Raw genomic sequence first — 24,791 nt, 5'->3', positions numbered from 1 at the left:
CCTGTTCCCATTCCAGCAGTACATAGCTCTATTGCACAAATGCATCCCAGTCATTTTACTTCTCTCCTTTTCCACCCCCCCCCCCCCCCCCCCCCCCTCCTCTCCATCTAAGAACCCGACAGCACCTAGCTGTCCTACCCTCTCCCCATCTCATCCCTGTGTGCTTCCACAAGCAGCATTTTACTGTCCCCCACCCCTATGCTGCTATCCCTCCCCCTCCCCTCCCCAGCCTCCTCCTTATCCCCACCACCCAGTTGCTCCTCCCCATCTTGCACTGCTGCTCGCAGTCTGGCCACGGTCACCAGAGGCTGTGTTCATGCATATGTGTGTGTGTGTGTGTGTGTGTGTGTGTGTGTGTGTGTGTTTTACCTACTCTGATGAAAGCCTGTTTTGGTGAAAGCTTTGTTTGACAGTCTTTTTGTTGTGCCTATCTGCGACTCAGCATCCCCGCTATATGGTGAGCAGCAGCTATCCTTTTCATAATATTATCATTGGCCCATGCTGGATTTTTCGTTGTTTGGTTTTGCCTGACGGCTTTTCTTCCATCCCATAACCTACTTCTGTTTTCCTTTGTTACTATTTTCTAAAACATTACTATACTCAGTGTCTGTCCTCCTCCTCTTCTTCTTCTTCTTTCCTGCATTTCATTTGTCACCTTCCAAACCACTATGCATGCTCTACTTACCAGCCACACTGTATCAACTGTCTCGGCCATGCACTACAGACGGCTACAGGAACTATGCCGATTGTTGGAGCAGCATCTAATGTCCCACATTACTCCTGCTGATGTCGTTAATCCTAGACCTTCAAACTGATCGCTCTTCCTGCGTCATCCTCGCAGATTTTCACGTGTTATTTTCCATATCTTCCTGGGCCACATAAACTTGTGTATCACCCTACCAACACTTCCCCACTCCTCCTCCTCTTATTCTAGCTCGCAAGTACTAACTTCACCTAATCTGGTCATATTCAGCCCCCTTCTTCACAGATCTAAAACCCACATTACAATCTTTTTTATTTATTTTTTCTTTGATCTCTCAGGGTTTTCATGTTGATTTCAGTTGGTTTTTGCCTTTCACCATTGGCCAACTCCCTGAGATTTTATCTTGTTTCCACATACTTCATCTGTTTCATCCTTTTCACAAATTTTCCCATGTTCGGTGTATTTTTTCAGATGTATTTCTACATTATTTAAGTTTTTTTGCACGTTTTTATCCTCCACTATGAATCCTTGGCTCCATCCATCTGCTCCACACAGAAAAGTTTCCTTATACCTAACCAGGACCCAGTCCTACATACCCAAATGACCTTACCATCACATTATCCATCTCCAGATGCAACCTCCCCTTCCAAAATGACCTCCGTCTGTTCAGGTTTTGCCAGTCTTTAACCCTCCGTCAACACAGTCCTCCAAAACCATGTCAATCAGGCCCAAACCACCCTGCAATACCTCCTCTCCACCTGTAAAATTCTCTTGGTATGCAATCCCAGATTCCTGGATTCCATATCACATGATGAAACTCTTGGCCTCCAGGAACTAGAGCAGCATGCAAACTGCCAACTCAAAACTCTCCACTTTGTTCACTTCCTACTCCTGCTTTGGACTACCACTATCCACCGCCTCTATAACAGCATCCAAACCTCCTCCAAATCCCCTCACAGCTGGCAAACTCTGCCTTGCAGACCTATTACATTTACCCCACCCTCAAAAACTCCCTTCCACCACCATACAGAATCAAGAACCCAAAGAGACCCAAAACACAGTCATGAACAATTCCTCCAAAAGCCTAAGGTCCACAAAAGTATCAGTCCTTCCCAAACGCCCCACCTTTTGCCCCACTCCTAAATTCAATCATGCAGGACTTGTTAGACCTTGTCTCCTTCCCCCAGTCCCTACAGTGGAAACATAATATATCCTACGTTCCTGCAACCCTCTTGCCCTCAACCTTCATTAGCAATTTTCCTTACCCACCTATACCCTTCCCTGATCCCATTCCAGCACTACACAGCCCTCTATTCCACCAACCCACCCACAGTCCTTTTACTTCTCTCCTTTTCCACTGCTGCCCCACCCGCCCATCCCTCCCGCTCCCTCCATCTAACATCTCATCTGCATCTAGCTGCCCTAATCTCTTCCCACTTTATCCCTATACGCTCCCTCAAGCAGCACTTTACCATCCCCTACCCCTACCCTACTATACCTTCCCCTGCACGCCACAGCCTACTCCTTATCCACACCACTCAGTTGCTTCTCCCATCATGCGCTGCTGGTCACAGTCTGGCCTTGGCAGCCAGTGTGTGTGTGTGTGTGTGTGTGTGTGTGTGTGTGTGTGTGTGTGTCATTTTCTGATGAAGGCCTGTTTGGCCAAAAGCTTTGTTTGATAGTCACTTTGTTGTGCCTGTCTGAGACTCAGCATCTCTGCTATATGGTGAGTAGCAACTATCCTTTTCATTATATTATCAAATACAAATACAGTATATGACATAAAAATTAAATAACATTATTTAACACCCCAATGCACACAAATTAGCACAAAAAGGCACTAACAATGGGAACTTCTACTATAAGGAATTTTGGGATTTGGGGGTGGGGATAGGGAATCAAAAGCACAATTCAGTCATCATGAAGTTCTGTAGAGGCTGCACACCACTAAATAGCTCTCTGTATAGAGTTATGAAGCAAATTATTTTAAACTTTATTCTGATACCCCAACTAATGTAATAATAACTGAAACTTTTATCTCCTATTTACACATTAGAAAATCCTAATTTTCCTTAAATGCACTTGTTACTACCACAGTAAATAACATGATGGATAAGATAACATAGCAGTCGTTCAAGCTGAGATCAAGGTTCTTTTAGAGAGATATATTATTATTTGAAATTTATGCTATACGTACCATTCCAACTTTTCCTTTTTTGGTCACCTGACTTAGTTCAACAGTGGCTCTGGAAAACATGTAAATTGCTCCATTAATTATATGTGAACACAGACCATAAATTATTCTTAATATTGATAAAAGCTTCAAATTTAGCTAAAAATAACACCTAAATTGCAGAATGCATGATTACCACAAATAATGTGTAGATGTGAGTACGATCATTGCTTTGGATTTATCTGGCAACCTGCTACCAATCTCATGCACAGTCTGCATGCAAGGATGCATGAAAACTACGACATTAAAATCTACGATTAGTAGTTCTTAATCACCTAAATGTAAAAACAGCTTACACATGAATACTATGCATACAGCAGCGCATAACAAATATAAGAAACTTGCTATGAACTTAATTTCTTGTAACAGTAAACTCATTAAGTACAAATAAAATTACATATAAAGTACATGTATAACCTTCAAACTATCAGCGATAAGTATTTCTTCCTGATTAGTTACAGGGTTAGGCCCAGACAATTACTAGTGACAGATCCATAAACTGAAATATCTTAATATTACAATTACTTTCACAATGTTACATACTTGTAAACTATCTCTTCTTTATTATGGACTACACCCTTTTTTTTCCTTCTACACTAGAAGATATAAACCTCTGATAACCCACATTTGTTTTCAATACAGTGTGTTTCTTATAATGACACTAAATTACAAGAAATAAAATACGCAGAGAAAATCTACCTAAACAGCAAAATACAATTCGATGAAAAAAATGAAGTTGAAAAATTAGCTATGACATTGGATCACACTAATAAAAACTGATATTTCTACACTATCCGAATCAAAATTTCTTCTTCTTCCCATTAACAAAATCATTTATGGTACATGAAAGTTACTTGGTCAGTAGGAACTAATAACTAAACTAAAGGATATAAAAATGATAGTTATTCAAATAACAGTACTCATATATTTAGAGAAAGAAAATAAAGGTAATTTGTACAGCGAGAGCAATGTGTCTGAAGAATGTTTAACAAATTACACTGAGTGACAATCAAAGCATTCTTATTTGTTGTCACTGTTTAAACAGAAAACATGCAGAAAGCACATAGTGAGAAACATTACACACACAAAAAAAGCTGCTAATAATATGATTAAGTAAAACACACAAAAATATTAAGTAAAACACACAAAAATATATAGCGTATTTACAAAATTTCCATAAATATACAGGGTTATTACAAATGATTGAAGGGATTTCACAGCTCTACAATAATTTTATTATTTGAGATATTTTCACAATGCTTTGCACACACATGCAAAAACTCAAAAAGTTTTTTTAGGCATTCACAAATGTTGGATATGTGCCCCTTTAGTGATTCGGCAGACATCAAGCCGATAATCAAGTTCCTCCCACACTCGGCGCAGCATGTCCCCATCAATGAGTTCGAAAGCATCGTTGATGCGAGCTCGCAGTTCTGGCACGTTTCTTGGTAGAGGAGGTTTAAACACTTCACCATTAAGGAAAAATGTTGCTTCGTCACTGAAAACAAGTTTCGCACTGAACGCATCCTCTTCCATGAGCTGTTGCAACCGCGCCGAAAATTCAAAGCGTTTGACTTTGTCATCGGGTGTCAGGGCTTGTAGAAATTGTAAACGGTAAGGCTTCTGCTTTAGCCTTTTCCGTATGATTTTCCAAACCGTCGGCTGTGGTACGTTTAGCTCCCTGCTTGCTTTATTCGTCGACTTCCGTGGGCTACGCGTGAAACTTGCCCGCACGCGTTCAACCGTTTCTTCGCTCACTGCAGGCCGACCCGTTGACTTCCCCTTACAGAGGCATCCAGAAGCTTTAAACTGCGCATACCATAGCCGAATGGAGTTAGCAGTTGGTGGATCTTTGTTGAACTTCGTCCTGAAGTGTCGTTGCACTGTTATGACTGACTGATGTGAGTGCATTTCATTTCAAGCACGACATACGCTTTCTCGGCTCCTGTTGCCATTTTGTCTCACTGCACTCTCGAGCGCTCTGGCAGCAGAAACCTGAAGTGCGGCTTCAGCCGAACAAAACTTTATGAGTTTTTCTACGTATCTGTAGTGTGTCGTGACCATATGTCAATGAATGGAGCTACAGTGAATTTATGAAATCGCTTCAATCATTTGTAATAGCCCTGTACAATAATGTAATTACTGGGAAATAAATAAAGACTAAATTCCATTACTTTTGCATTTTAAAGCTCAAGAAATTTTCCTTGATTAGCTTATAAAATGCAGAACATTCCTTATTTGTTACAAGCTAAAGTATGCTTAGTCATTATGTCCATGGCTTACTCAACAAATAATTTAACAGAACAAATTAACACTACAAATATCACATAAAAAAAGAAAAGCCATCAACAGCAAAAAGTGATTATGGTGGTGTATGATCTGCCAAGAATATAATTAGAATATATGAGAAATATCCCAAAGACCTACATAATTTGGAACATAAAGAACTAGTTCATTTTATTCTACACAGCTTTTCAATCTCTGGGTACAAAGACATAATGTGTTATTTCAAGGAACAACTGAGTTGATCTAATGCAAATTAGCAGAAAAGGAAGAAACAGTACACATGGAAAGGTGACTTCAAATATGATCTAATGAAAAATCTGATGATGGCATATGCCACCTGAAGGCGAGTTGATGTACTGAAAATGTTTTAAATGTCATCCACCACAGACAGCGTAGTGGCACAGCTACCAGAGTGCCATCTGCGTATATCCTCTAACAGGAAATTCTCACAGCCAGAGGGCTCAATTTGGTGAAAACATGTGAAGCACACAGGTAACCATACCACTGAGACACTCTTGTGCTTTCTACAGGCAACTGAGTGAGTTTCAAAGGGGTCAAACTGCAGCCTACCAAGTGGCCGGATGGTTCTTTTGGAGAATTGCCACTGACATTGGACATGCTGCATCAGATGTGCAACAATACTGGTCAGTGGTCACATGAACATTCTCTCGCATGCAGACGTGGTTCTGGATGTCCACACAGCACAGATGCCCAGAAGGATCATTGTACTGTAAGGACAGCAGTGGCAGATAGCTATCACAGAAGACATAAGAGGGTTTGTGAGCCGAGACATGTCAACATGAACTTCTGTGAACTGGTTATTAGAAGTAGGAATATGGGAATGCACATCTCTAACCCGTCTTCCCTCTCACCACAGCATCAACGTGCATGACTCGACTGGTGCCTTCAGAGGATCACATGGAAGAGGGAATGGCAGGCCCTGGTCTTCAGCGACAAAAGCAGATTCTGCCGGCATGCAGGTGATGGTCATTTGTGCATATGACGTAGACTTGGTGAACGCTGTCTCTCAGAGTGCATTCATCCAAGACACACTGGCCCCACCCCAGGTCTTAATGTCTGGGGTGTGATAAGCTACAACTCTTGGTGTTTCTGGAGGGGATGCTAACCAGTGCTTGGCACATGCAGAATGTTGTTAGACCTATTGTTTTCCTGTTCTTGCAGCAGGAAGGTGATGTGTTGTTCCAACAGGATAATGCTAGCCCATACTGCCTGTGAAACTCAATGTGCTCTGCAAAATGTGTCCAACTATTTCTTACGATATAAAGTCCATATTTCTCTCAAAACATTTTCTATTACCAGTTATGCTGCTAGTGTTTGTAAACTAATTTTCAGAGAGTCGTTTTTATTTACATTGTACAAAGAAAATGAAATTTTCTTCTTTAAATACTGTTCATTCCTTAAATTCTCAACTTCGGAAAGAATTACGTAATTATATGAAGACCACATATGGCTGAAAGTTTGTTCACTGTTAAATTTCTGAAACTATGATACCTAAGTTCTGTATCTTGTACACTATCTACCTAGTGGTTTAAATTCCATTCCAACACGCTTAGTATCAAATTACTGACTTTTGTCTTCCAGTTGAATTTTGGCGCTGGTGTTCACTCACATGCTGGTCTGTCATTGTATCTACTCAAACCATTTATTTGTCAGGTGATATTCTGCTTTTGAACAGAATACCATTTCAGTTGCAACAAGATTCTCAATTCCTGTATCATTATCTCTTTCTAAATGCAAATCCATTGCACTATGAGTAATTCATGTATCTGTTCTATTATGATACAATTGTCTGCGTTTAGATGACTGTATTAAACATTTAACTGTTTGTTGATTCACCAAGCACAGTTAGATTTGAAATAATCTCCCAGTTCAAATGTTGCTACATATTGCCAACAGGATCATACTAATTGTGATGTTTATGTCGCTACCAGCGATGTGGGACAACCTCACAAACAACTGCATGTGAGGCTCTGAAGTATTACTTCTAGAGGCCTCTGAAGAGGTTACAAGGTGACTAGGGTAGCTTCAGTTTGCTCCATTCGATTGGAAATAACTCATACTGTATGCTCATATGAGGTTTATCATGCTGTATCTATGTAATGGCTAATGGTGAGGAATAATGCACATTTGGTTAGTCAGATGTACATTGATGGGAACTGTATGATTACACAAGTCCATGGTTTGAAAACAAAGACGATTGTCTGAAACTAGCCACCACAAAGAAATGACTGTTATCGTAACTGTGACGGATAATGACTGAAGAAATGGACTATTACCAAAGAAAAAGCATACAACATTCCCACATGGCCAGCATACTTCAAAGACATGCTGGCAGTGAGCTTAAAGCAAGGAAAAAGGGGAAAAAAATGCTATTTTAATTTTTGCAACCAAATCCCATAAGTACTGCTTATACTGAAACCTCAAAAGAAAATATCTACAAGTAATAGATTATATTTTCATGTTTATTCTACCAGGACATGATCTACTTCTATTATTTGAAAGTTTCATTAACTGTGTACCAATTATTGCAAAAAATTTGTAATGAATTTCAATCATTAGCCTAATTACAAAATTAGTTTGACTGCACATCCAATACACATCTATTCTCATTACACAGTTACAGTTTTTCACTGTCTTCTCACACAAAAATCAAGATCACATTCCCAATTACACGGAAATGGGAAAAAAAAAAACATGTTTCAGTATGACACAGGTTGAATTGGTTTTCATGATTATGTTAGAAAATATTTTGGCTAACATAACACACTGCTCTTTTCTTGCTCTCTCAGTATCAACCACAGCAAAATATAAGGGGTGATCATCAAAACATTTCTGTTTGAGGACACTGTTGCAGCGTATATGCAACATAGCGTAACTCTGATGTGGATACATAAGCACTGACGTGTAGGCATGAGATTAGTGTGGCATTCGTATCTTTCTGATGTGCATGCAGTAAATGTGGAAACATGAACTATGGCAATGGTATTAGCAAATATGCTGTTATTCTTTCCTTGGCTCAGAGTCCACCTTGATAGCTGAGTGGTCAGCGGACTGTCATACCAAGGGGCCCAGGTTAGGTTCCCGGCTGGGTCGGAGATTTTCTCCATTCAGGGACTGGGTGTTGTATTTTCCTCCTCATCTTCATCTCATTCCCATCAACACACAAGTCACCAAAGTGGCATCAACTCAAAAGACTTGGACCAGGGACTGGTCTACCCATTGGGATGCCCTAGCCACATGACATTTCATTTCATTTCCTCGGCTCTGAATGACAAACACCAGTAGAACTCCATCAGAGACTTAAGAATGTGTATGGGGGCAGCATGTCTATCAAAAACCACCACTGTGAATGGTGCACAGAGGTGCTGGCAACTCATAACAGCGCACATCCCCATATCACAAAAGTCGTAATGCAGAAGTTATGCCCACTCAAATGCAAGACACTCAGCCACTTGCCATATAGTCCTGATCTTTCCCCATGTGATTATCATGCCTTCGGTCCCTTAAAAAAGGCCTTGAAGGGTTGATGATTTCTGCCAGATGAATGATATGCAGCAGGCAGTTACAGACTTCTTCACACAGCAGGACAGGGTGTTTTACAAACAGATATCTTCAACCCAGTGCGTTGGTGGGATGATTGGCTAAATGGTCACAGTCATTTTGCCTGATTAGCATACTGTATCTGAACTGTGCACCCTATGAACAGAAACTTCTTGATCACCTTGATATTACGGAAAATTTGAAGACCCTCCATCTCTCTCTCTCTCTCTCTCTCTCTCTCTCTCTCTCTCTCTCTCTCTCTCTCTCTCTCGTAAAGTGTTTATAGAAAAACGAAAATCTGAGTAAAGAAAATAAATTTTACCAAACTGCACTGGAAAGAAGGCCAATGTACTGTACTGGAAAGTTGATAAGAAAAGATTATCAGTTTCAATTATTTGGCATTTACTTTGCATACAAATTCTGCAGTAGTTACACAGAGATGAAGAGAGACAGAATAGACTAGCATGAAGAGCTGCATCAAATCAATCTTCAGTTTGAAGGCAACAACACAAGTTATTACACCAATTATTAACAGTTTTCCGAACAGCACTTTCATCTTGCAAGTGCCTAGCAGGACACATTACCTTAAAGATCACCTTGAGTGTGTCAAAGGGGCAAGAGAAATCAATGTTGATGTTAGAGCTATTCAACATTAGCTATCAGAGCACAAGCATATACACCACAGATGAGGAGTCTGCTTAAAAAAGGACACAAGATACAGACTTATAACAAAACCGATTACTCTTCATAATAGTAAGAAAATTCATGCCAAACTGACTAAAGCATGCATGAATTTTCCATGCCAATATAAAGGTCAATAACAATAATCAGATGCAATAATGTCACCATAACACTGGGCAACAGTACCCTGAAAGCATCTAAAACAGGATGTTCAAAAGTATGGCTATGTAGCTGTCTATATTTCCAACAGAAGAGAAGTGTTTACATATTAGTTGTTGCAATGGCTGAAGCTGATGTAACAGCCACAAAGATTTTGAAACACAGCTGAATCTTCACCTTTCCAGATTAAAAAAAAAAAATAAATAAATAAAAAATAAAAAAAAATAAGCAATTGTTTTACTTAGGAGGAAAAAATACATAAAATCACACTCAATCAAAGATACAGATGTGCAGACACTGAATAGAAGACTAAGTCATTCTAGCCACTATATAAAGAATCAATGGACTAAAGTTCAGACTTAGTTCAGGGCAATACCAAAAATGATCTACTGGCAACTGACAGGTGCAATTGGAATGAACATGCACATAACCCCCCTCCCCCCAACAAAGAGGTGGCAGAGGGGGAGGGGGGAGAGGGAGGGATTATGTGCATGTTCATTCCAATTGCACCTGTCAGTTGCCAGTAGCTCATTTTTGGTATTACCCTGAACTAAGTCTGAACTTTAGTCTCTCTCACGCTGCCAGCAGATAGGCTATAACCTGTCAAATATCCAGTGACATGTAACGTCCTATGTATGTGTGTACTATGTCATTTTGCTTCCACCAAATGCAATAACATGCAGTCAGAATCACTACATTTAAGACTTCTGCTCAGCGGGGCCACAGTGGACTACTGATATGCCATCCATGACACATTTCTTTGCTGTCCTCCAAAGTTCATTCCATATAGGGCCACCATGACACAATGTTTTTCGTAACTCTCAAAGATCCCGCCTCTGCTTGAGATGCATGTAAATGAGTTTCAGGGCTAAGTATTATCACCCTTAATATAAAATATCCTTAATGTAAATGGTATACATACTGCCAAAGGACTGCAGCCATGCCACAACATATATAATATGTATGCAATATAGTGCTTGTTCGTCTATGGAAGGCATTACTACAAGCCATGTCAGACAGCACTATATCTGTATGCAATATAGTGCTTGTTCGTCTATGGAAGGCATTACTACAAGCCATGTCAGACAGCCACATACACAACGCTGGGAACCTTGGTGTTACGGCAGAAGACACTACGCTGATAGTCCACAGATTACCATCAAGGAAAGACCACACACAGGAAGTATTCTAATTCTTTATTAAAAAAAGAAATAAAATGAAAAACAATTACTCAAACACATATATTATCAAATATGAAGACCACCACAATATCATGATGTGAAATTTAAGTCCTCAAGTTATCACATTATGAGGCCCCAGATGGAACAATAAATACTGATCCTGCCACAACTCTTGGGCAACATCTCCAGCTATGATTTGCAAATACAGAGCTCAGCTCTACCACCTACAGCCAGTACAGCATTTGTCATGAATACAATAATTACACTATGTGATCCAAAGTATCCGGACACCCCAAAAAACATACGTTTTTCATATTAGGTGCATTGTGCTCCCATCTACTGCAAGGTACTCCATATCAGCAACCTCAGTAGTTATTAGACATCTTGAGAGAGCAGAATGGGGCATTCTGCGGAACTCATGGGCTTCGAATGTGGTCAGTTGATATGGTGTCATATGTCTGTACTGAGATTTTCACGCTCCTAAACATCCCTAGGTCAACTGTTTCTGACGTGATAGTGAAGTGGGAACGTGAAGGGACACGTACAGCACAAAAGCATACAGGCCGACCTCATCTGCTGACTGACAGAGACTGCCAACAGTTGAAGAAGGTCATAATGTGTAATAGGCAGACATCTACCCAGACCATCACACAGGAATTCCAAACTGCATCAGGAGCCACTGCAAGTACTACAACAGTTAGGTGGGAGGTGAGAAAACTTGGATTTCGTGGTCAAACGGCTGCTCATAAGCCACATATCACGCTGGTTAATGCCAAGTGACACCTTGCTTGGTGTAAGGAGCGTAAACATTGGATGATTGAAAAGTGGAAAAACGTTGTGTGGAGTGACGGATCATGGTACACAATGTGGCGCTCCGATGGCAGGGTGTGGATATAGTGAATACCCAGTGAACATCATCTGCCAGCATGTGTAATGCCAACAGTAAAATTTGGAGGCGGTGGTGTTATTGTGTGGTCATGTTTTTCATGGAGGGGGCTTTGCACGGCACTATTACAGCACAGGCTTAAATTGATGTTTTAAGCACCTTCTTGCTTCCAACTGTTGAAGAGCAATTCAGGGATGGCGACTGCATCTTTCAACACAATTGAGCTCCTGTTCATAATGCACGGCCTGTGGTGGAGTGGTTACACGACAATAACATCCCTGTAATGGACTGGCCTGCACAGAGTCCTGACCTGAATCCTACAGAACACCTTTGGGATGTTTTGGAACGTCGACTTTATGCCGGTCCTCACTGAGTGACATTAATACCTCTCCTCAGTGCAGCACTTCATGAAGAATGGGCTGCCATTCCCCAAGAAACCTTCCAGCACCTGACTGAACGTATGCCTGCGAGAGTGGAACATGTCAAAGGCTAAGGGTGGGCCAACACCATACTGAATTCCATTACTGATGGAGGGTGCCACGAACTTTTAAGTCATTTTCAGCCAGGTGTCAGCATACTTTTGATCATGTAGTGTACCTTCTCACTACACCACCTTTTTGGATCATCACTATGGGCCTGTTGGTGTCTGGACTGCTCTTTGGCTGGTTACTTGTTCCTTAACGGCTAATTACCAATAAAAGGTGTAAAGGTAGCCACTCACCTAATAGCTGATTAGACTACAGGTATATAAACAAGACAATGTCCTTCCTTGGAAACTAGCAAACTAACAAAACACTACTGTCACATGTGACACAACAGGACAGTAGAAAATTATGTAGTTAACTTTTCTGTATGCTTTTACAGTTTCATTCTTAAATCCTTTGCACATTTGTATATTTAAAAGGAGTAGTCCCGCATTTTAATCAATTGTGTAGGGTAGATTCATGCACTCTCTAGAGCAGTTGTCATTTGTTTTCGGCAACTTGTGACTGTTGCAAACAGCCCTGTTAGGCTTCAGTGGCTGCTTGTGACACATTGGGAGAGCAGCAAGTTATATATTTAGCTTTTTCTGTGGGCTTTTCCAGTTTAATTCTCAAATTAGTAGTAGCAGGATGGACAGGGTGTGCATGTGCTGTGTACAGACGAAGGAGGAGCTGGCTGTAGTTTGTGAACAGATGAATACAGTGCAGGCCAGGGTCAACCATCTGCAGGCTGCTGCCTCAGGGTGTAGCAGTGGCAGAGAGACTGGTGCATCACATGGGACACCACAGGTATCGCTTGTTTCACTCGGAGGTTCTGTTACCAATGCACCTTACAGTGTACGTGAAGTTGAGGATCTGCCTTCACTGCAGGATGAGCGACAGGTTGTAACAAGTTCAAATTGTTTGAAGGTCAAAGTCAATGGGGGTCTGGAAGTCTGGCTTTATCTATTCACTCTGTGGGTGGGCAGGCGTCAGCTCCTCCATCGGGGCGCAAACAGGCACACGGGGTGAGGGGTTTACTGGTTACCAAAAGCTCCAATGTTAGGTGCATAGGAAAATAGTGTCCAGGGGCTGGAAAGAAACTGAATATGTGCTTGGTACATCTGTTGGGGAATCTCATCTAAGACGTGGAGGAGGCCCTGCCTACAGCTATTGGGGGTGCAAGGTATAGTCATCTGAAGGTTGTGGCCCGTGTCACCCTAGCCTTGTTGATGGATGCAAGCAGGGTGGTATTATACCCAGAGCTGATCAGGGTCCTTTGGTTTGGAGGTGAGTGGATGGCCTCAACAAGAGGCTCCTTCAATTCTATGATGGTATTGGCTGCAGATTTCTGGATCTGTGTTGTGAGGTTGAGAACTGTAGGATTCTCCTTGGCAGGTCAGGTGTGCACTATACACAGGAAGCATTTACTCAGATAGCAGAGGGCTTGTGGAGTGCACAAACAGTTTTTTTTTTTTTTTTTTTTTTTTTTAAAAAAAAGGCTAAGTGATAGTTTGAGTTTCTCTGATAAACACTCATTAGTTGACATGAAGAGAGCAAAATCATTCTGCAACCAAAGTATGGGGACTGCAGCTGTCAAATTTTTAACTGTACATTGCTGAACCATTCGTAACAGAGTTCCCGAATTTACTACCATCCGGGGAAGTTGTCACACTAAAATTACTCTCGGAATTAAGAGCTGGATGAAAGCCGAAGTAGAGGGCTCCGACATATTTAATGAAGCATGGAATGTACATCTGAAAGACAGGTTAGACATCATAGGAGGGGAAATGTTAACTGCAGTCAACAAGAAAAAAATGTATCTATTGATTTGAAATTGAGGCTAACTGTGAAATTATTTGGACACGAGTAATCGGCCTAGGTGAACTCAAGTTAATCAATGGATGTTTATACTGGTTATCCGATTCCACCATAACAGTTGTAGAATCATCAAAGAAAGTGCTCAATAGTGCAGAAATACTTTGATTATGTAATACTAGTTGGAGGCAACTTTACTCTGTTGAGTATAGACTAGGACATCTATTGATTCATTGCAGGTGGTAGAGACAGTCAGTTTTGTGAACACATTTTCCGAAAAGTGTCTTGAGCAGCTGGTTCAACAACCAACATGAAATGTGGGCTGCAAATAGGCCTGACTTGATGACAAGTGTCATTATCAAGACAGCAATTAGTGATCATGGTGTCATTATAGTGACGATGGTTACTAAAGCCAATAAATCATTCAAGAAGGGTAGGAGAGCACTTATGCTGGAAAGAGCAGATAAGCAGTTGTTAGCATCTAATTTAGACAGTGAATGGACATCATTTAGCTTCACTATGATGGCTGTAAAGGAATTATGAACAAAGTTTACAATCTGATGGTAAATCACTTTCTGGAGAAATATGTAACAGGACTAACGATGCTTAAGATTCACAGTGTAACATGCTGAGGAAGCAGAGACTGTTGACTTTCAGGTTAAAAAAGAACACGGAAATGTTGACAGACAGAAGTTGTGGAAATTTGTGAATGTATAAAAAGATCAATGTGTGAAACATAAAACAACTTCCACTGACATTTGTGTTGTTTGTTTGTTGTCCAAAAGCTAGCAACGATTTTAATCTTGTTTACGTGCCTAATCACCCACTCAGTGCCTAAACTACGTGGAGAATAGTTTCATTTACTACTTCCATCGCTTGTATCCCTCCAGTGTTTTCCAAATTTCATTAATAATTAATTAGCCAGACACATGTTATTTGCATAATAGTGACACAAATTTATGAATGACTTTGAACATATTATTTGTATAATGGTGACACAAACTTATGAGAAGTATGTTTTAACATATCAATAACATGATTTTTTTTCCAATTGAATATTCAATTATATGCATTGCTCAAGATTAATAAATTTCTAACCTGTTTAAACGTGGCAGAGCAACAGAAAAAATGAATTATGACCTTTTTTACAATACAAAATGAAATGAAGTGATTTTTTTTAAGTTTGTGGACATCAATTAATGGATGAATTTGAAACTGACAAATCAAAACTGAGTACTGAGCTGAGATTCAATCTGAAACCTTGCCCTTCAAAGTGCTCATATTTTATTTCCCTGTGGCAACCTCAATGTTGCCTCTGTCTTTGATGAACACTCACCATCTAAGACAATGTATTAAGCTATACTACTCAAAAAGTCTGACTCTCCATCGTACTCTATTAACAAAGATCAAAGTATAAGGAATAGTTTATCAAATATGACTGGTTCAAGCACTTTTTCAGAAGTATAGGAATGTAGAATCCACCTATTTTCCTGCATCCACTGTTAGCATGATTTTTTGTTTGAAAAGTGCAATCTGTGTTTCATGTGAACAACACTTTCTAAATCTGTGCTGCTTTATGGACAGATACAAGACAAAATTAAGTTAAAATTATACATGTAACAGTGGCTCAGTTTCTTTAGGGAGTGATAGTGATGGCTGTAAAATCTGTGCAAAAAAGGTTAAAAAGAGGGTTTACTATATCTCAACTTCAAATGCTGGCACCACGACAAATGTGTAAGAGTAAATCTGAAATACGTAAAAGATGAACATGAGAGGACATGCCATCAGTGCTTAGTAAGTGCATTGAAAAATGAAATAATGAACATGCCAAAGCAAAGGAAAAATAGCAGGTGCGCTAACAGAGTATATAGTGACAATTCAAAATATCAAGAGCTTGTGAGGGAATACAAAGAGTTCAAAATTAAATATAAAGCATTTGATTGGAAACATCACCTAGCCAAAGACAACATTGTTGTTAACAGTCATTCCATGCAGGAGATACAACATGTACCCAACAAAAGACGTAAACATGCACTACATATGAGTACAGCCTCAGTGATACCACGATCAAACAAATTGTCAGCACTAGACACCGACTGTGGCAATACAACAAACACACATGAAGCAAAAAGCAAAAGCAATGACAAAACTTCCAATAAAGAATAAAAAAGACCCCCGAACACAAAGATGCAGCAAGGAATTCCTGCTGTAAGCTAACAGTCAAGGGAAAGATGCCCCACTCTCATTCGTAAAAATATACATTCCAAGCATTCTATTTTCATAAAAGTTAAGCCTGGTGTCACCTTAAATGCAGTGGCAAAGAATATTACAGCAGAGACAAGTCAACTACAAAAGACAAACATGTTGTGATTATAGGTGGCAGCAATGAAGTGTATAAAAGTGAAAGCAAGACATCCCTCCAATGTTTTTGAAACTTATTGCCTGAACTATTCAATATGAACACTTATCACAAATGTTCGAGTGTGACATGATCTGCCACAATGGTCATTTGTAAATAAAGAGGGGCTACAGATCTGACAAGGAGATCACAGGGCAACCCATATTATAGATGCACAACTCGAGACACCATGTCACCTCAGTGTGCCAAATTTGAATTTATGGAAGTGAATAAGCAGGAAGTATGGAAGATAATATGCATGGCAATGAAAAATTTTTCAATGGAGTGGAATGGTATAACCAGTGCAATTACTAAAGTATGCTTAAAAGGACTCTCAAAAACCTCTCACCCATCTAATTGATTACAGCATTACAGAAAACATCTATCCGACTGTTCTAAAAATGAGTGTCATAAAATTATTTTATAAAAATGGAAGTATGGATGATATCTTCGACTATAGACCAATATTATTAATTTCCTCTTTTAGTAAGATATTTGAAAGTATTATCCTTTGTCAGCTTAGTGCCTTTTTCACAACATGAAAACTGGTAGCAGATTCTCGGCATGACTTTAGAAAAGAGATAAGCACAACCACAGCAGTTAAAAAGTTCTTCTCTGAATTGTACTGCCTGTTGGACCAGAGGATGCAGACTTTAGCTATATTTTTTGACATGGCAAGAGCTTTCGACACTGTAAACTGTAGGTTACTTCTAAAACACCTGAGGTCATACTGTATTGTGGGGATCCATCTTTGAATCTACTAGCCACATACCTGCTGAATCAAAAGCAATGCACTAAACTGACATATAAATTACACAATAAAGTTATAAACTGTCAAGTCACTGGTGAGACATGAATACAAGGTGTATCTCGGCACTCAATCCTTGGCACCTTTTCCCTTCCTCATATATATTAATGACACTGCTCAATCCACTAACTCCTATATAATAAGCTATGCAGAAGACACCTGAATCCCAGCCTATGTTAGAGAATACAAGGAACTAGAAACTTTTGCTACTAGTGGTGCAATAGAATTAATGAAATTCTTCAATGATCGTGGCATCAAGGTAAATGTCAATGAATATCAATTACTGGCATTTAAAATGGGCGGTTTGTGAGAACAGCAATGTAAATTATCTATGTAACATCTCAGCAACAGAAAGTGGCAGCTGTAGATTATTAGGTGCTTATGCTGACGACAATTATAGTGAACAAATCACATTAATTTTATATTTGGAAAGGTCAGTAGTGGCAGGTACCTCCTTAGCCAGTTCACAAAGATGGTTTCTCACCATCACTTAAAGCAGTATACTATGGAATGATTTCCTGCTTCCTTAATTACGGGACTGAATTATGGGGCTGTGAAGCTGATGTCCACTTACAAAGAATATTGCTGTTACAGAAAAGAGCAATAAAACTTATACACAGGTTAGAGCCCGAGAGAATCATGTTGTATATTCTTTACACATATTCAAATTAGTTACATTTTTTATGAATCAACCAATGGAAGTTATCAAAGTGAAGTGATATACATGATCACAACACCAGAACAAAATTCAACTATTTCCACAAGAGAACAAAATTAAAAATGGCAGTTCAAAGTCTATACATCAATGGTTTGACTTTGCTTCAACAAACTACTGAACTTTCTTAGAACATGCAAGGTGAATGATTTCAACAGAAAATTAATTGATCTGTCTTTTCTGATAGCAAAATGTTTATATTCATTCAATGAATTTCATGACACTGTCGTGCAACATCTAAAAAATTTTGTAAGAGGAATTATTGTCGCACAGTTATTTATGATGTGTGCAAAAGCCATCATTTTGATGGCACAATGCAAAGAAAATGTAAATAAATGAATAAAAAGAAGGATTTTAGTGAGAGCATAGAACATGCTCCAGAATTCTGTAGATCACCATTAAGGAAATCAGTCAATAATTTTGCTCACCTGTTCTTTTACTTTGCTTATACATGGGAGCAATCAGTACTTTTTCCCAGTTGGTTGGGAGTGTTTATTATATAAGAGCTTTGTGGTAAATGCAAGCTGAGAAAGGAACCAATGTCAGAAAGTACTTTCTGTAGAACTGAATAGTAATTAAATCAGAAACTGATGCATTACTTGTTTTCAACTGTTTTTGTTGCTTGTGAAGAACAGCATGACCACCCCTGGCTCACAATTTTCATCTGTCACGAACATATAAAACAGAAGATTTTTCACATATATCAAAACCACCTGAGGACTTTATGAGGTAATATCCTTTGTCATTTCTTCCCATGCAGAATTTATGGCTAACCCCTTTGAATAAGTAACTACTTGGCATCACTTTCAATAAGGTATCTTGGTCACAGAAAAACTCAACTGGTCATACTTTATTGTTTATAGTTTTCACTGTGTGTCAAGTTAAAACAAAAAAGCTATGTTTATAAATGTGTCCTCCTACAACCCAAGCAATGACTGTTTTTGAATTCTATTGTTCCACATATGAGCAGCAATCTTTGAGCCATTACAATACCCAAATATTTGAAATCAATATAAGCCGAGAAAGTTTTAGGCAGCTGTTGACAAATTTATATTGCCCTTCTTACGTGGTGACCTGACAATTCATATTTCAGTCTTTAGCTCAAACTGTTTTCAAATACATATGTATTCATAGCCTCATTCAGGCACTATCTACAAAATGGTCAAGACTTCTACCAAATTATTTATACCTGTTCTAGAGTTAGGGTTGTTTTATTAAACACCTTATATTTATAAGCTTTAAAGAAGATGAATGTCTTTATTTTTACGTAGAGCTACATGATCATATTTACTTATATTATAGGTCTCATAAAGTGCTATCAACTCACTATGAATTTCAAGTGTGTACACTGAACAGTATCATAGTATTAGACTCGAAGTGCTGGAAGTGTATAAAAGAAACTAAGTGATCTATGAATGTAGACACAAAATCTGAGCTGCAAAGATATGTATTGTGCGGCAAACAAAACATTTAATATTAGGTGAATTCCAAATAATAAACTAAGTGTGCACAAGTTCTGAGACACCGGTAGTCGAATATATGCAAGATAGAATTTTTGCACTTCACTGAAGGACAATGCATAAATTTCTTAATATTAGGGTCCGACTTTTTATATAACATCCGAACTGCACTGTCAGTGAGTGAAATATTAAACCACGTCAGCTGTTAGCGAAGGCTCAGAAGCATTTTTCCCACAACAATATCATCCAGACAGATTTCTATGAGGGCACATGTTCTGTTATAGTTGAAACCAGCAAGAGTATCAGAAAGAAAGAAAAAATGAGAAATCAATTTGTAAAGCTATGAAGGATATTTCTGAAGGTGCTAACATTATTTACACCAATTTGGTGGGATTATCTATTCATCTGAGATGTTCTACAAAACAAATGGTGACTTATGAGTGTTGTAAATGACTCTTTAGCAGTAAGTTATTATCCTAGTGATGGGCAGTGTGATGAAGAATGGTGAAGATAGTACATTTCATACCGAAAGAGAAGGACCTTGGCAGTTTTACAAATTTCTTGCTTCAGAAGACAAAGCAGGTACTAAATTGATGAAGTTCTGTCATTATTGCTTAAGGTTCTACAACTGAAGTCCAGTAAAATATGAGAAGCAAACTTACTGAGTGAGGGATCAGTCATGGTTATTTTCTGTAGGAAAACAAGGAAACTTAAAACTTCTCCAAAGGCTACTTTTTGTGCTGGTGAGTGATAAAATAGCAGCTTAGTTATTAGGTTAATCAAACATTCTAGCCCTCTCCAATTATACTTCGTGGAATCTTCAGCTCAATTTATTTGCAAGTCTGTTCCCTCTCAAAGTTCAGTTGTTCAGATGATACTGGACTCTCATTCAGGAGTGGAATTCAGATTCCTCTTCCTTCAACAAAAGCCACAATCAATATGGAAGGTTCTGGGTTTAACTTATTTCCAAAATATTCTAATCTGCTAGAATGCTTTATGTACCAGCATGTATAAATAGGAGCTCATTCGGATGAAGGAGGCAGCTCAGCTCCAGTCACACTTTATTGTGTGATCAATAAGCATTCCTTTCAGTGTAAAGTGTTAGTTCTTGTTGAGTGACCTGCTCTTTGAACTAGTACTTGATTCCAATTCTATGCAGTGGTGTATGTTGTTGATAAGTTTTGAGATGAAAAATTTTGGGATTATATGAAATTCATACAAAGAATCACTAAAATGGACAAAATTTGTTAGAAAATGTAATGTTACATTGGTACTGCTAGCCAGATTGGTGAAAAGATATTTTCTGAGGGGACAGAGGTTGGGAAGTAAGCTGAGCAAAAAGGGATGGACTCTCATAAGACATGCTAGGTAAGCAGTGTAAAGAAAGCAAATGCCTGTTGCCATAATACGAAACTGCTCTTAAAATACTACACAGTAATGGAGAATCAAGATCTCAAAGATGAAAGTTTGTCAATCACATAACCAACTCTTTGTGCTAGCACAGCTTCAAGGATAATGCAATAAATACTTGTTCTAGCAATGACATTGCTTGCAGTCATTCATTTTTAACACTCATGCTTTCAGTATAAAATACGTATTTTAAAAAAACTGTTCCATAGGAAATATTTAATACCTTCCAAGAAAATCATCTTGAGTTCTATCTTTGTCAAAGAGCTTGTATAGCACGTACTGGCTATTCACCTCCTCTACCACACACTGGGAAGTGTAAGAAGCAAAAGCACATTAAGAGCCAATCACAGAAATTAAATATAGTTAACACAATGTTACTTGCAATTTATGCAGAATAAAATAGTATAGGAAAATTAAGTTAACTGTAAACACATAAACCAAATTATATTGAATGAGGAAGTGAAGGCAAACATGCTAGCTATGAAATCTGTAAAGAAGGGTGAGAAACAAACAGACTGCAGTTCATGAGTTAACACTGATACCAGCAGAAAAAGATAAGTGAAGGCCCTTGGAAACTATTTTTAAAATTTTGCAAATGGCTGGTAACGGAGAGCAAGAGGTGCTGGTATTGCTCAAGAGCTGCAATCTATTATGAAGTATTTTTTTTCAGTATTAGAAGACATAAGCAGAGCCACACATATATTCTAGTTAATAGTTTGAAATTAAATAACCTAACTGGCAAACATACAAATAAGAAAAAATCAGTAGGTGGATATCCAAAGAGGAATTAAAAACAGCAAGCTCATTATTTTATAATCGAACATAAAATTTAAGTCGCACTAAACCACACGCATGTTCAGAAAAGACAGAACTCCTTGAATGACCAGAGATAGGACGTTCATATTCACAGGACATGTACATTAGTACGTTCTGAAGAAGAAGCATTTGAACCATGTCGACCCATGGGTTCAGGGTCAATTTTGATATTGTGGCACAATACAACCTACCTGTAAAATGTGCCTGTGGCTCTCATTGTTGCTATAAACTGAAGGTAATGGACCAGTGTGACTTGAGCAGACATGCAAGATGCCTCACAGACATATGCACAAATTGTACTGTCAAATCAGTGAGTCTGGAAGAGGGTGCAGTAATGGCGTGAGAGAATGTGATGCATCCATCTGGAAAATTGCTGCTCATGTGCAATGAAGTGTTTTGGCAGTGCAATGGGTGTGTGCAGAATGGTTGATGGAAGCCTGTAGAACACGACGAGGTGGGTCAGGTCGCACCACCCAGACTGTCCCCTGAGAAAAGCCACACCTCATATGAATGGCATTGCAGGACAGATCTGCATACTCTACGCTTCTGGTACAACAGTGGAATGGTGTAACACATCGTATACTACCTGGGATGACAGTCCGTAGCCGTTTATTATGGCATGGGTTACGTGCACATCGTCCACTTCTCTGCCCACCTCTGAAGAATGTGCAGGAACATCCTAGACAGCAAAGATGTATGGAATGATGTCACTGGGGACAGGAATGGCATCAGATAGATTTTTCAGATGAATCCAGGTTATGTTTGTTTGAAAATGATGGCTGCATTTTGGATTACCACAGACAGGGGGAGCAGCATCACAGTGACTGCATTTTCACACGACATAAAGCACCAGCTCAAGGCTTTATGGTGTGGAGTGCCATTGGATACAATCAAAAATCACAGCTGGTGTGTATCTGGGGCACTGTGACCAGTGTGACGTATGTGAGAAACATCTAGCAACCTGTAACTGTACCCTTTCTGCACAACACCCCAGATGCCATTTTGCAGCAAGGAAATGCATGACCACATGTTGCTGCATGAACATGTTTTTTCTTGATATCACAGGATGTTAACCTTTTGACCTGGCCCACCAGATTACCTGATTTGTTACCTATTGAAAAGTGTGGGATATGGTGAAACAACAGGTGCAGCACTGTGACCCAATGCCAACCACCACAGATGAACTTCGGAACCAAGTGAATGCAACATGGATGGCTATACCACAGAACTCCATTTGTGCCTTATCTACGTTGATAGCATCATGCGTGGAACAAGTTATCAGGGCCCATGGTGGTCCCTGTGCCTACTAGGCAACAGGACACATGCTGAACAGAGGTGACTGAAATGCTAATCATTTATACAGAACATACTGATGTATATGTCCTGTGAATATGAACATCCTCTAGTCATTCAAGGTGATCTCTTTTTTTATTTTTTAAACACAAATGTATTTTTCAAGAAATGATAAATGTCAGACTTAGCAAAGTGGCAAATTAGAAACCAACACCCTACATCATACAAGCCAACGGATGTGAAGGCCAAGCAGGAAAATTAATCTAACAAAACAATCACAGCACACTGCATGTAAAGATGAAATTGCTTTTATAAAACAGTGAGTAAATAACATAACTTGATTCAATAACTTATAACAAACGAGATTTGAAAATATGTACATCAGAGATTTGAAAATATGTACACACCTGAAACAGAAAGTGAACTATTAACAAAGAGAGACACAATAAACAGCACAATATTAGCAAAAAAGCTGACACAGGAAAAATTTCAAAGACATAAAGCTGATATGTTAGCAGCAAACATTTTGATTAAAAGCAATTATAAAATAGACTTGCAACTACAGAGTACTTTTAAAATGGACGTAACTACTTAGGCAGCACTATTAAGCAGCCAAGTTTATCTTCATATGGGCATACAATGTAACTACTTACCATAATGTGTAATTCTCTAAAAGACCACAATGAAAAAACTGACTGCTGTTAATAGATCATGGGCTTACATTAAGTATGTACTCTCTGAGTATATTCTAGATTCTGATATAAATAATGTGAGACACTGCTACTAGAGGCCACCTTCAAACGAAGTCAGAAAAAGGCAACCCTAGATTTTGTTGGAGGAGGAAGAGAAACAAGAATTTAACAAAACTGTTGAGTCTCTGCTCAGCTGAGGGACAACAAAGTTAAATGTGCAACAAATAATTCAGTGAGATGAGAACAAAATTTAAACAGCAAAAACATATATAAACAGTAATATTAGTTGTAGGATCTGCAGGATGCTCATATTTTCTGGTTATGAAATAATGAATAAAAATCCACTCAATTAGTTGTGAATGATCACAATTCATAATCTGCACACCTAAAAATAGCTGGCTAATTAAAAGCATGAGTATGCGAGAGATTAACAATAACCACGAATTTTTATTTTATGGAAGCTAAAAAGAAAATCTATAAATGTCTTTACCAGTTGCAAAGGAATGGAGCAAGACATCAAGCAATTTTTTTATATGATTGGAAACAAATAAATAGTACATACAATAGCAATACATGTAAGCTTTGTTAACAAAACCTTTTCCCTATCTTAAAATGAGCTCCTTGCCATGCCATGAAAGCCCAAGGGGATATATACTTGGGGATAAGTATGCTTATCTGCATTAATGCTTCAAAACTATGCTCATGACGACACATATGCCACATTCTAGTCTCCTGCTGTCAGTGATGTGATGGAACACGAACGCACACACGCGTGTGCGTCCACACACACACACACACACACACACACACACACACACACACACACAGAAACAATAATATTGAAGGGTAAAGAGAATAACATTAAAAAAAACACAAAAACAAAAGCAAACAACTAAAGATAACTCTACATAAAATTAAACAGATGAAACTTGAAGCAATTGATGTTACATCACATGGCTTTGACAGTTGCACACCAAACCATGCTACAATATGCAAACTGGGTCTAGCATAAGAAAAAGTATGTGACAATCAAAAAGTTTCCATCTGAGGGTGTTGCAGCAGACTCCAATGTGAACATATAGGCAAGGGGTTAGTAGGGCATTTGTGTCTTCCTGTGGTGTGCATGCTAAATATGCACTATATGAACTATGGTGATATTATTACCAAATGCATCCAAACTGGACCAATGTGCTGTTATTCTCTTCTTGGCTCCCAAAGGGCAAACACCGG

The 24,791-nt window shown here is 38.9% G+C and overlaps 1 protein-coding gene across 3 annotated transcripts in view; it reads right to left on the bottom strand.

The window, feature by feature from the left end:
• The window catches only part of LOC126469986 (extended synaptotagmin-2-B), a 182,197-nt gene that overhangs the window by 48,293 nt on the left and 109,113 nt on the right, over positions 1-24,791 (bottom strand). For 2 of the 3 annotated variants that reach the window (XM_050097431.1, XM_050097432.1), the window contains exon 10: positions 2,901-2,949. In XM_050097431.1, the coding sequence (XP_049953388.1) occupies positions 2,901-2,949 (49 nt within the window). Of the gene's footprint in view, positions 1-2,900; positions 2,950-20,983; positions 21,067-24,791 lie in introns of all 3 variants that reach the window. The other variant, XM_050097433.1, reaches the window with a different exon arrangement.

This window comes from Schistocerca serialis, chromosome 3 (assembly GCF_023864345.2).
Source record: "Schistocerca serialis cubense isolate TAMUIC-IGC-003099 chromosome 3, iqSchSeri2.2, whole genome shotgun sequence".
NCBI lineage: Eukaryota > Metazoa > Arthropoda > Insecta > Orthoptera > Acrididae > Schistocerca > Schistocerca serialis.
Note: the sequence above shows the minus strand (reverse complement) of the source record. Positions and strands in the feature narration are given on the sequence as shown.